General features: G+C 43.1%; 1 protein-coding gene across 1 annotated transcript in view; it reads left to right on the forward strand.

Moving 5' to 3' along the window:
* LOC126291503 (cytochrome P450 4C1-like) overlaps nucleotides 1-14,054 on the forward strand; it is a 75,270-nt gene that overhangs the window by 58,538 nt on the left and 2,678 nt on the right. The window contains exon 7 of the mRNA XM_049985009.1: nucleotides 8,252-8,452. Within this exon, the coding sequence (XP_049840966.1) occupies nucleotides 8,252-8,452 (201 nt within the window). The remainder of the gene's footprint in view (nucleotides 1-8,251; nucleotides 8,453-14,054) is intronic.

Genomic DNA, 14,054 nt, shown 5'->3' on the forward strand with positions numbered 1-14,054 from the left:
TAGTTCAACTTATATCTCATTCTTTCTCCAATACTTCATCCAACCTTTCATCCTTTTGCTTGTTCTCCATTCCCCCAATTCCCTTTACTTCATATTTATTTATTTTCTCAGTTTCCACTGCAGTTCCACCTCTACTGCCTTTTACTCATGTGCACCTTGCTTCCTCTCACTCACTTTATAGAATTCATTTTTCTATTTCTGTTTCTTCTTCATTGTTCCTGTACCATTTCATGTATCTTCTCCTCCCCCCTCTCAGCCTCCAGTATCTTCTTCCTTAGGTTCATTCTGATCTTTTTACGTTCTTCACCCCTCAACCTCACCCCTCATCTTATCATAAATGTTATTCTGTTCCTACTTCTTCTTAATTCTCCCTTCACCAACTCATTTAAATCTTCTCTTTACTGCTCATCTCTTGCCTCTCCCTTATTCCTCATCTTTATTCCTCATCTTTATTCTTCCTCTTATTGCATTTATTGTTCCATCCTGTGCTTTTCTCCAAGATCTTACTCACTTTTTCTCCTTTTTTTCTCATTTTGTCCATTCTCTTTTTTATTCACTGCTTCACTTTTCTGTTTTTCAAGTTTTTCCTCTCATTCTTATTTGTTTGATTTTTATCCCTTATCCTCAAACTTCTTACAGTTCTTCCCCCTTTTTCTCTCCCCTACATTTTTCCTTCTTATTCATCTCTTCCTCCTCCTTTCAGAAATTTCCATCTTTACACTTCTGTGCTGTCCCCTACAATTCCACCTTCTTCTACCACCTCCTTGCTTATATTTTTTCCATTTTGTCTTATCTTTTAATCAGTCTTCTCGTTCTAGTCCAAATTCTTATTCTTCTCCTGCATTCTTATTGCTACTCCTCTGCTTTGTCTTTTCTACTCACTTTCCTTCATTATATTTTGCTCTGTCCATCTTTCTCATTATAGCTCTTCATCCTGCCCTTCTTCCCCATTTATCATAGATAAATATATGCTCTTACAAACTGAAATTTTCAGCTTGGCAGTGAAAGACCTTGTGTTTAAGTAAAAAAAAATAGATTCAAGTTTTTTAAGCAGCTCATGTAAGTAATTCACAGAGTAGAGTCCAATATTAAAGTGTTATTCATCACATGTGTCAATAACAAAATATATTCATTGTTATCTGCACCATCACTGTAACCTGAGAATCATTCGCCTTGATCTGGTAAAAAGAGAGTTTATTAACGGAATATTTCAAAACAGGATAATCTAAATATGAAGAGAAAGAGTTTTTCTTCAGTCGAAATAATACTTCATTATTCTGGAACTTAAACTTTTAGTAACTTGCCAGCAATCTTAAAAAGTTTTTTTACTGGAAATATAGCAAAAAACGAATGCCAAGTATAAGTTGGTTCTGACACCTTCCACCCACTAAAAACATTATGTAGCACATTTGACTGAATATATATATATATATATATATATATATATATATATATATATATATATATATATATATATATGAACTAATGTAATAAAACATGCTTAAATTCCGCACATTTCAAGCACACTAAAGTGATGAGTACGATTTAGTACTGCAATCCTTTCTTTGAATGTCATTTGGCTAAAACACACTGTGAACTATTATAAATGGAGCCATGTTTGTAATATACAACGTATATGTAAAAATCCAAAGTAGTGCATAGGCAATTCCTTATATATACTTACACGAGAAAATATTACTGTATGCATAGATTAGATAATTTTGCAAAAATTGTTTCCATTTGCAAGCACTATGCTATGTCTGATGCCATTTCGTAAATTATGTGTAAATGAATAAACAACTAAGTAACAATTTCCTGAACATGACGTTACTGAGATTGTCATACAGTACAATGTAAATGTGAATCACTAAACACACAGAATTCAAGAATATCAACAAAATACAACCACAAAAGTTTTCAAACTGATGACGCATGTTTAAGAAAGAAGAAACTATCAAAATTTCTCCCACAACTACAAGATAGTTCATAAATGACATTTCTGCCATATCAACCCCAAATTATTGTATTCAACATAGTTTGCTTTCTGTGAGGGTGTTCATATGCTTAGAACTTCTCTGGGAGTTTAACCGTGATAACGAATATTGAATCCTGTCTATTGTTTGCCTATCTGTTCTGTTGGTGCTGAAACCAACCTTCCTGCACCTGATTTCATGCTGCCCGCATCACAGAACTGTCATGTGTGACAGCATGGTGTGGCAACGGTCCAAGATGATGTAGGCAGTCAGCGAAGGAAGCCAGAGTCATCCGATGATCTTGTCCGAAAGTGGATCAGCCGATTTCAGAAAATCCTCTGCGAAGGCAATTCAGAACAGGCGTTGTCGTTCTTCATAACAAGGCTCGGCAGCTGACAGCAACTGCATCGAAGACTCTCGTGCAGTGTTTTCGATGGGAAGTGTGTTATCTCCCATCATAGAGCTGAGACTTTTTCTGGTTTTCATCTCTTTGCTCACATGAACGTCTGGCTATAAGGGCAGAATTTTGGAACAGAGAACGAGCTGCAGGCCATAATAGAGAACTGGCAGACAAAACAAGTGGCTTCCTACTATGAGCAGAGTATTGGCAACTTGTCACAAAGCTACGAAAAATGTCTAATTCTTAGTGGCAACTATCTAGAGAACCAAAGGGAAAGATGTAACTAAATATTGCAAACAACATGTTTTAGTCTTCCATTGCGGTTTCTATTTCACGGCGGATTGGACCTTAAGAAATACCTCTCGTATATACGTTGTGAACCGGCAGTCAACCACCCAAATTTCAGAGGTTGTATTATCGACGAAAACAATAAAAAATGAGTAGCAAACAAGTAGATCAACAATGCATACCTTCAGAGGTATGAGTACATGTTAATCTTCGCTACTGTGAGGCACATATCTTCTACTCACAGATCTTTGCTAGCCATTTTTTGAGGGGCTGCACTATGGACCAAAACAAGAATAAAATGTCCGGTAAACATGACCTCTAAAGTGCATTGCTAAGAGATATCACCACTAGTTCATTGTCGCTAGTGTGAAAGATATGTTCTATCAAATAAATGGTTCAAATGGCTCTGAGCACTATGGGACTTAACATCTGAGGTCATCAGTCCCCTAGACTTAGAACTACTTAAACACATACATGCCCGAGGCAGGATTCGAACCTGCGACAGTAGCAGCAGCGCGGTTCCGGACTGCAGCGCCTAGAACCGCTCGGCCACCACAGCCGGCTATCTTCTATCGAACAACTGCTTATAGCTCTCAAGGTACGCGTTTTAGAGGCCATATTTACTACACATTTTTCATGTTTTGGTCCATACTACATCCTCCTTAATTATGGACAGCAAGGAGCTAGTAGTAGAATAGATCTCCACAGCATCGATGATGAACAAGAGCTCAGAGTTTTTAGGTATGGATTTTAGAGCCCATGTTTACTACAATTTTCCTTGTTTTGGTCGATACCGCCACCTCTGAAAGTTCGTTCATGGATTCCTGGTTTACCCTGTATATAGGATGATTCAGCTGACCTTACCTAAGGGTTTTATGTGACCTACAACGCCTTCAAAACCCACGGGATTTTCGTATTTTCGCGATCGCTACACGCAAACAATTGTTCCAACAGAAAAAAATGAACAACATTTTTTTGTTAGAATTTTAATGTAGTGAAATTTGTACTGGGATACGTTTTCGCTGGGGGTCTTTGTTTTAGAGTTATTCAAGAAAAGCGCGCTTGAAGGTCACTTTTGTACGTTTCTTTAATAACTCCAACAAAAACGTATCAAAAATGGTTCGAATGGCTCTGAGCACTATGAGACTTAACACCTGAGGCCATCAGTCCCCTATAACTTAGAACTACTTAAACCTAACCAACCTAAAGACATCACACACAACCATGCCCGAGGCAGGATTCGAACCTGCGGCCGTAGCGGTCGCGAGATTCCAGACTGAAGCGCCTAGAACCGCTCGGCCGTATTGGCCGGCAAAAACGTATCCCAGTACAAAATTTAACTAGATCAAATGTATTACAAAAAGATCCTGTTCATTTTTCATGTGGGACTAATAGTCTGCAGGAAGCGAGTGTGAGAATATGACAGTCCTGCGAGTGATATTTGAAGGCATTGCAGGTTGCTAAACCCAGTGAGCAGCTAACTCACTCAGTATATTCAAGGCTGAAAAGAATATTTGAGACATTATTTTTGAACGAACGATGTACTATACTGATCAGTTAGAACATTATTGTCACCAACCTAATAGCCAGTACGTCGAACTTTGGCACGGATAAAAGCGGCGACGCATCGTCGCTTGGAAGCAACGAGGCCTTGATAGGTCGCTGGAGGGAGTAGGTACCATATGTGCTCACACAAGTCACCTGATTCCCATAAATTCTTGGGAGGAGGGCGATGAGCTCTGACACCATGTAGAATCACACCCCAGAAGTGTTCGATCGGTTCAGATCTGTTATGCTGGGGACCAGCATATCAATTGGAACTCGCCACTGAATTTCTCGGACCATTCCATCGCATCCCATGGAACGTGGCGCATTATCCTGTTGAAAAATGCCACTACGATTGGGAAACGTGATCATCATCTACATCTACATCTACATCTACCTGGTTACTCTGCAATTCACACTTAAGTTCCCGGCAGAGGGCTCATCGAACCATTTTCATACTACTTCTCTACCATTCCACTCTCGAATGGGGCTTGGGAAAAGGGAACACCTAAATCTTTCCTTTCGAGCTCTGATTTATTTTATTATGATGATCATTTCTCCCTACGCAAGTGGGTGACAACAAAATATTTACGCATTTGGGAGAGAAAGTTGGTGATTGAAATTTCGTAAATAGATCTCGCCGCAAAGAAAACCGCCTTTTCTTCAGTGACTGCCACCCCAACTCGCATATCATATCAGTGACACTCTCACCCCTATTGCGCGGTAACACGAAACGAGCTGCCCTTCTGTGCACTTTTTCGATGTCCTCCGTCAATCCTACGTGGTAAGGATCCCCCACCGCGCAGAAATATTCCAGCAGAGGACGGACTAGTGTAATGTAGGCTGACTCTTTAGTGGGTTTGTCCCATCTTCTAAGTGTTCTGCCAATAAAGCGCAGTCTTTGTTTCGCCTTCCCCACAATATTATCTATGTGGCCTTTCCAATTTATGTTGCTCGTAATTTTGATCCCTAGGTATTTAGTCGAATTGATAGCCCTTAGATTTGTGCGATTTATCGTATACCCAAAAATTATCGGATTTCTTTTAGTACCCACGTGGATGACCTCGCACTTTTCTTTGTTTAGTGCCAATTGCCACTTTTCGCAGCACACAGAAATTCTCACTAGATCATTTTGTAATTGGAATTGATCGTCTGATGATTTCACTAAACAGTAAATTACAGCGTCATCTGCAAACAATCTAAGGGGGCTGCTCAGATTGTCACTTAGATCATTTATGTAAATCAGGAACAGCAAAGGGCCTATGACACTACCTTGCAGAACGCTAGATATCACTTCTGTTCTACTCGATGATTTACCGTCTATCACTACGAACTGGGGCTCCTCTGAGAGGAAATCACGAATCCAGTCACACAACTGAGACGATTCTCCATATGCACGCAATTTGATTAATAGTTGCTTGTGAGGAACCGTATCAAAAGCCTTCTGGAAATCTAGGAATATGGAATCGATCTGAGATCCCTTGTCTGCAGCACTCATTACTTCATGGGAATAAAAAGCTAGCTCCGTTGCTCAAGAAAGGTATTTTCTGAATCCGTGTTGGTTATGTATCAATAAGTCATTGTATTCAAGGCGACTCATAATATTCGAGTACAGTATATGCTCCAAAATCCTACTGCAAATTGAGGTCAGTGATATGGGTCTGTAATTCAATGGGTTTCTCCTGTTTCCTTTCTTGAATACTGGTGTGACCTGTGCTACTTTCGAGTCTTTAGGAACAGACCTTTCGTCAAGTGAGCGGTTGTATATGATTGCTAAGAAGGAGTGTACGTGATGTGCAACTAGTGTACGATACTTCTTGATGTCATGGTGCTTGCGCCAGCTCCACTGCCCACGTGAAAATTCCCCAGAATGTACTGGATCCTCCCTTAGCTAGCCTCCTTCGTGCAGTACAAGTGTCAAGGAGCTGTTGCCCTGGAAGACGGCGGATTCTCGTCCTGCCATGGGCAACATGAAACTCACTGCCACTGCAGTGACGCCCATTGCCCATTTCAGTCGTAGTTGCCGATGACGTAGAACACTGGCACATGGAAGGGTTGTCTATTGTGCAAGGCCATCGTGCGTTCGGACACACTTGTAATCTGCACATGTAATGTCAGATCCGTCACAGTTCGCTGCGTGTCGAGGTGTTTTACCACTGTGCCCAGTCCACCAAGTCCAAAGTCTGTAATTGAGGGGGGGGGGGGGGGGTGGCCACCGCCCAACCCCTACGAAGTCTAGAAGTGTTGAAGACACTCACCACAGCATTCCTTGAACACCCGGAAGCGCCTGCAGTTTCGGAAATGCTCACACAGAGCCTCTGCACCATCACAATCTGCTCTCGGACAAACTCAGATAGGTCGTGGGCCATCCCCATTCTTCACACGGGAAGCACGCTCACTGATACTACAGACATCGGCCCTGTGGCCGAAGAGCAGTCATTCCTCGCCAGGTGACTCTGCTGTTGCCTGGGTGGGTCTATATCGACAGTACAGTACTGGCCAGTAAAATTGCTACACCAAGAAGAAATGCGGACGATAAACGGGAATTCATTGGACAAATATATTATACTATAACTGACATATCACAGTTTTGGTACACAGATCGTGAGAAATCAGTACCCAGAACAACCACCTCTGGCAGTAATAACGGCCTTGATACGCCAGGGCATTGAGTGAAACAGAGATTGGATAGCGTGTACAGGTACAGCTGCCCATTCAGTTTCAACACGATACCACAGTTCATGAAGAGTAGTGGCGTATTGTGACGAGCCAGTTGCTCGCCCACCATTGACCAGACGATTTCAATTGGTGAGAGATGTGGAGAATGTGCTGGCCAGGGCAACAGTCGGACATCTTCCGGATCCAAAAAGGCCCATACAGGACCTGAAAGATGCAGTCTTGCATTATCCTGCTGAAATGCAGGGTTTCGCAGGGATTGAATGAGGGGTAGAGTCGTAACACATCTGAAATGTAACGTCCTCTGTTCAAAGTGCCGTCAGTGCGAACAAGAGGTCACCGAGACGCGTAGCCAAAGGCATCCCATACCATGACTCCGGGTGAAACGCCAGTATGACGATGACGAATACACGATTCCAATGTGCGTTCACCGATCATCATGATGCTGTAAACAGAACTTCGATTCACCCGAAAAAATGACGTTTGGCCATTCGTTACCCAGGTTCGTCGTTGAGTACACCATCGCAGGCGCTCCTGTCTGTGATGCAGCGTCAAGGGTACCCTCAGCCATGCTGCTGCAAACGTCGTCGAACTGTTCGTGCAGATGGTTGTTGTTTTGCAAGCGCCCCCATCTGTTGACTCGGAGATCGAGACGTGGCTCCACGATCTGTTACAGCCATGCGGATAAGATGCCTGTCATCTCGACTGCTAGTGATACGAGGCCGTTGGGATCCAGGACGGCGTTCCGTATTACCCTCCCGAACGCACCGATTCCATATTCTGCTGACAGTAATTCGATCTCTATCAACGCGACCAGCAATGACGCGATACGATAAACCGCAATCGCGAAAGGCTACAACCCGACCCTTATCAGCGTCGGAAACGTGATGGTACGCATTTCTCCTCCTTACACGAGGCATCACAACAAAGTTTCACCAGGCAACGCCGGTCAACTGCTGTTTGTGTATGTGAAATCGGTTGGAAGCTTTCCTCATGTCAGCACGTTGTAGGTGTCGCCACCGGCGCCAACCTTGTGTGAATGCTCTGAAAAGCTAATCGTTTGCATATCACAGCACCTTCTTCCTGTCGGTTAAATTTCGCGTCTGTAGCGCGTCATCTTCGTGGTGTAGCAATTTTAATGGCCAGTAGTGTAGTTCGGTGGTTATAATGTTCTGTGTGATCAATGTTCACTTCCATATCGCAATTAAATCTTGAGCACCTGATTTATTTTAGAATAATGATCTTCTTTTCTGGTGCGTGGGTAGCTCTCAGCTGCTTGTATGTGCAGGGTTCCCTGCAGTAACGGCCATTCCTTGCCGTGGGCCTCCAGAAGAGGCAGTGCATGAACGCTGACGTAATTACCTTGCAGATCATGAACGTGATAGTGGCCGGCAGCGAGGCGATGTCGGTGTCCGTCAGCTTCGTGCTGGCAGTGCTGTCCCTGCAGCCAAAGTGGCAGCATGCGGTCCACCAGGAACTGAGGGCCGTGTTTGGTGAGGGCGACGAGTACCTGCGCCCCGCCAGCCTCGCAGACCTGACCGACCTCAGGGTGCTGGACAGCGTCATCAAGGTGAGCCGATGCCCTCCGCCTGCAGGGTGCAGTCGTAAGGCGTGCTATGAGTCTCTTCCCTCTCTGCTCCGTATCTCCACCAACGTAGTAGCACCGTATACAGGCTGAAACCGATAGTGAGAATTTGTTCCGAGGCCAGGAACTGAACACAGTTCTCCTGCTTGCTGGACAGGTGCGCCAGCCACTAAGCCACCTTGCAGCAGCAGCTCGCACAACTGCACCGATCACCCTGGCACCTTCCTCTATCCAAATTTTCACTGCCTAGTAAGCAGAAGGACCGGGTTAGATTCCCGGCCTTGGTGCAACATTTTCACCTGTCTCTATGCATGATACACAGCCGCGCGGAGCAGGGCGCCTTGCCACGGTTCACATGGCTCCCCCCTTCGGAGGTTGAAGTCCTCCCTAGAACATGGGTGTGTGTGTTTTCCTTAGCGTAAGTTACACTATTGACCATTAAAATTGTTACACCACGAAGATGACGTGCTACAGACGCGAAATTTAACCCACAGGAAGAAGATGCTGTGATACGCAAATGATCAGCCTTTCAGAGCATTCACACAAGGTTGGCGCCGGTGGCGACACCTACAACGTGCTGACATGAGGACAGTTTCCAACCGATTTCTCATACACAAACAGCAGTTGACCGGCGTTGCCTGGTGAAACGTTGTTGCCATGCCTCGTGTAAGGAGGAGAAATGCGTACCATCACGTTCCCGACTTTGATAAAGGTTGGATTGTAGCCTATCGCGATTGCGGTTTATCGTATCACGACATTCCTGCTCGCGTTGATCGAGATCCAACGACTGTTAGCAGCACATGGAATCGGTGGGTTCAGGAGGTTAATAGGGAACGCCGTGCTGGATCCCAGCGGCCTCGTATCACTAGCAGTCGAGATGACAGGCGTCTTATCCGCATGGCTGTAAAGGATCGTGCAGCCACGTCTATATCCCTGAGTCAAGAGATGGGGACGTTTGCAAGACGACAACCATCTGCACGAACAGTTCGACGACGTTTGTAGCAGCATGGAGTATCAGCTCGGAAACCATGGCTGCAGTTACCCATGAAGCTGCATCACAAACAGGAGCGCCTGCGGTTCTCTATTCAACGACGAACCTGGGTGCACGAACGGCAAAACGTCATTTTTTCGGATGACTCCAGGTTCTGTTTACAGCATCATGATGGTCGCATCGGTGTTTGGCGTCAAAGCGTCGAACGCACATTGGAAACGTTTATTCGTCATCGTCATACTGGCGTATCACCCGGCGTGATTCTATAAGATGACACTGGTTACACGTCTCGGTCACCTCTTGTTCGCATTGACGGCACTTTGAACAGTGGACGTTACATTTCAGATGTGGTACGACTCGTGTCTCTACCCTTCATTCGATCCCTGCGAAACCCTACATTTCAGTAGAATAATGCACGTACGCATGTTGCAGGTCCTGTACGGGCCTTTCTGGATACAGAAAATGTTCGACTGCTGCCCTGGCCAGCACATTCTCCAGATCTCACACCAATTGAAAATGTCTGATCAGTGGTGGCCGAGCAACTGTGTCATCACAATACGCCAATCACTACTCTTGATGAACTGTGGTATTGTGTTGAAGTTGCATGGGCAGCTGTACCTGTACACGCCATCCAAGCTCTATTTGACACAATGCCCAGGCGTATCAAGCCTTTATTGCAGCCAGGGGTGGTTATTCTCGGTACTAATTTCTCAGGAAGTATGCACCCAAATTGCGCGAAAGTGTAATCACATGTCAGTTCTAGTATGATATATTTGTCCAATGAATATCCGTTAATCATCTGCATTTCTTCTTGGTGTAGCAATTTTAATGGCCAGTAGTGTAGTTTAAGTTAGATTAAGTAGTGTAAGCCTAGGGACCGATGATCTCAGGGGTTTGGTCCCATACGAACCTACCACAAATTTCCAATTTACATAATGCACAGAAGTTATAGACTGGACTACTAGCGTCATTGTTATGCGATTGGCGCGAAATTTCAATACACATCATCTTTCAGATTCAGAAAGACTCCTAACAACTATCATTGACGTCGCACAACTCCTCCTTGCGATTTCTTTTCTGTCGGTGAAGACTGTATTCTGAAAAATATGATCAGCATATGGACCCCAGGGGGCATCCACTTGGTGCTGGCGGCTCTTGGCTGATATTTCACTTTGCTGGTGGTAGGGTAAATCCCGGAGCGGGGCGACATGCAATAGAGACGTCGCTCCCCTCGTAATTTCGGTAAATACCGAAACAGTGTGCTTTTATCGGCAGGCCTTAATAAAATCGTAGATAAAGATGAGACTTCATTGTCTCGGAGAAAATTTAATTATAAGAAATGGTTCAAATGGCTCTGAGCACAATGGGACTCTACACCTACGGTCATCAGTCCCCTAGAACTTAGAACTACTTAAACCTAACTAACCTAAGGACATCACACAACACCCAGTCATCACGAGGCAGAGAAAATACCTGACACCGCCGGGAATCGAACCCGGGATCCCCGGGAAGCGAGAACGCTACCGCTCGACCACGAGCTGCGGACTTAATTATAAGATCTATACGATCACATATAGTACAGGACCTCCCCATTACGAGTCACGCTGAGGTGCTATTCCAGTGCCGGAGAATCCTGGTAATAGTGACAATGTTGGGGGGACATATGAGTTGAAGTTTGTGTTGGGAGGGGATTCGACTTACGTAGTTTGTGCAGCAATGTTGTTCATAGTGCTGCGATGGGTCAGCATTTGTGGCTAATAAGCAAGCCTCTAAGGTTATTGTACTTTATAAAAGTGTTTGCAGGTATGAAGATAGTGACTGCTCTCGAAAGAACAGATACCAACAATGGCCGTGCAGCTTCACTACAATAAATGATAATTAATTGAAACCCTCAGCTGCTGACAGGTTTAGTTGATATACCTCGAAGGGGACAGCGGAAAATGTGTGCCCCGACCGGGACTCGAACCAGGTAATGATTGGATGGGCAAATATCTATTAGGTACATTACGTAAGTAGATTGTGGACAGTTGGGAATGTGGGTCTCACGAGAAGCGTGCAAGGGATAAGTTCCTGCAGTCGCGCTACTCACCTGTGTCCTCTGTGGCAGGAGATCCCTAGTTCGAGTCCCGGTCGGGGCACACGCTTTCACCTGTCTCCATCGAGGTATATCAACTAAACCTGTCAGCAGCTGAGGGTTTCACTTAATTATCATTTAAAAGTGTTTGCGTTCCGATCGAGTACGGTTTACATAAGCTGTGGGAGAATAACTGACGTAAGTCTATAAATATCTCTTGAAAACCTTTTCATTGTAGCCGTTAGTTGTTAGTCTATGCCAAAGAGTAAAATATTTCTAAATGTTTGCGTAGTTGTATCAACAGTCAGTCCGACTGCGCGTTTTTTCGATTCTAGCAAGGTCTTCTTAGCTATCGCCGTCAAGGATATATTAGGAGCGACGTCTCTCCTCTACAGATCGGGATACATTCCGCAATAAAATCCTGTACATATGTCACACTACTTTTTCGTTATGAATACTTCCTGCACATATCAAACAGCAGTATGAATTTACTCATGTATGGCTCGAAGGAGCGATCTGTGAGCTTATTTAGGAGAAGAACTTCTTAGCCGAGATCGCTAGAAAATACTTTGTTGTACATAACCGGTTTCGGAAAAACTACGTTACCATCTTTAGACTTTAATAGAATTACAAGAAGTGTTACAAAATGTTCTGCAAATAATGCTACATTAACTCAGATAAGAACCAAATGACAGCATAACTTGATAAAGGTTATCACAAACACCTTGTGCCAGCTACACACAAAACTTTTCCATTGAATTTCCAGGTACGTAAAACATGATATGAGGGATACGTTGGAGCGTCAAAATTAAAATTACTATGTACATGACAATTCGCCAAAATATCGTTCCTTTAACATAACACCTCATGCCTAGCAGGGCGCCACAAGAGTAACTGTCAATAGATGAAGCGTGAGGCGAACTAGCCACAAGCACAACAGGTGTCGCTGCAGTACATAAGTTCTATCAGTAAAAGTCAAATACGTAATTTAAAAGCAACACTGATTCTCAACAGACATGTATAAAACATTCTGAAATGTACATAAACCATTTTCGACGATATCTTCATGTTAGAATATTGCTAAGAAATCTTATACACTATACTTACGATATTTGATTTACATCGTCGCAGAACTGCAAGTACCTTTTTGTGTTGTAAGCGACAAACATAGGTACAAAAGAAATTTTTTTTTTGAAACTTAGACTGTATGCAAAAAAAAAAGTTAGTTATTCAAATTAAAATACAGCCATGTTCGGCCCAATATGTGAAGCTAGCGAAACCAGTCTGAAAATTATACCGTTGTATTGCAACACATCATGTTCAATGCAGCGAAAAATTAGGCGAAGTGGGAGCCTGTATCAGCGCCATGAATACTACGTAGGATACCAACGGAGAAGCGTCAAAACCAATTACAGTTCGCGCCTTAGACTGAGTACATGGACATCTGTAGCTAAAGAATACTGAAAATAACAAACCATAAAGCATTGGATTGCATTATATTAATATAAGCTGCGGACTAATATATAACTGAGTGCCTGCGAAAGTAGTAATGTTGCTATGACCTGTCTTCATACATTAACCTACGAAAAAGGCTATTCACTGTGGATGGAAAGTTGAATAACTCATAGGATTGCCACAGACCCGGCAAAAGACAAAATAATTAATAAAAAAAACTCTCAGAGGTTTCCCTTAATAAATCGTTTTATTAACCACCATAACTCGAGGTTTTCGTGCAGTAGTATACAATTGAAAGCACTGAAGATCTAACTACGCTAGATACCTAGCAACTGTATGCAACAAAATAACTAGTCTGTTCTGTAATACAATTTTGTCATATGATGACATGACTGGAGACTGTGGCTGTTATTTGAAGACAAATAATGATGGTGTTGAGACAGCTACCAGCCACAAATTTATTTTGTGTTCCTTTATTCAAAAGGTACTGTTACCGGTTACGAATCACTTCAGTTCATCGTCAGATGGCTTTCATGCTTTCATTAGAACATGTGGTGCATTTTTTACTGATTAGTTGTACTAAAATATAAATAATGCATAATTTTTAGCACGTCACACTGATGGTTGCTTTACGGATTTGCATTGGGATGTGACTCACGTGAAATGCTGATTTGGAGTACTTGTTTTAATAGTTTTCATCCAGCAGACGGCGTTGGTAGTTTGTACACATAAACTTGTATAATTGAGCGCTTCAGATTTGTCGCTGAATACATGTCCACCATATTCCTACCGTTGTACACGTAAATTTGTATCACTGAGCACTTCATATTAGTCACAGGACAGGCTTCTAACATATACTGCATGTTTTGATGGATACAAAGTGTTTACAAACATGTAAGTGCCAAAGATACTATGATATATCGTAACATTATGTAGATGCTCCATATTTGGAAAAAGATTATATATTGACTTATGTAACTGAAATGACTTTCACAACAGCACAGAGAGTCACTGAGTTTGTGAATATTAGAGCAAATACTGCTACACTAACTATAAAGATGTTCCAT

Source organism: Schistocerca gregaria, chromosome 9 (genome assembly GCF_023897955.1).
Source record: "Schistocerca gregaria isolate iqSchGreg1 chromosome 9, iqSchGreg1.2, whole genome shotgun sequence".
In the NCBI taxonomy this organism is placed as follows: domain Eukaryota; kingdom Metazoa; phylum Arthropoda; class Insecta; order Orthoptera; family Acrididae; genus Schistocerca; species Schistocerca gregaria.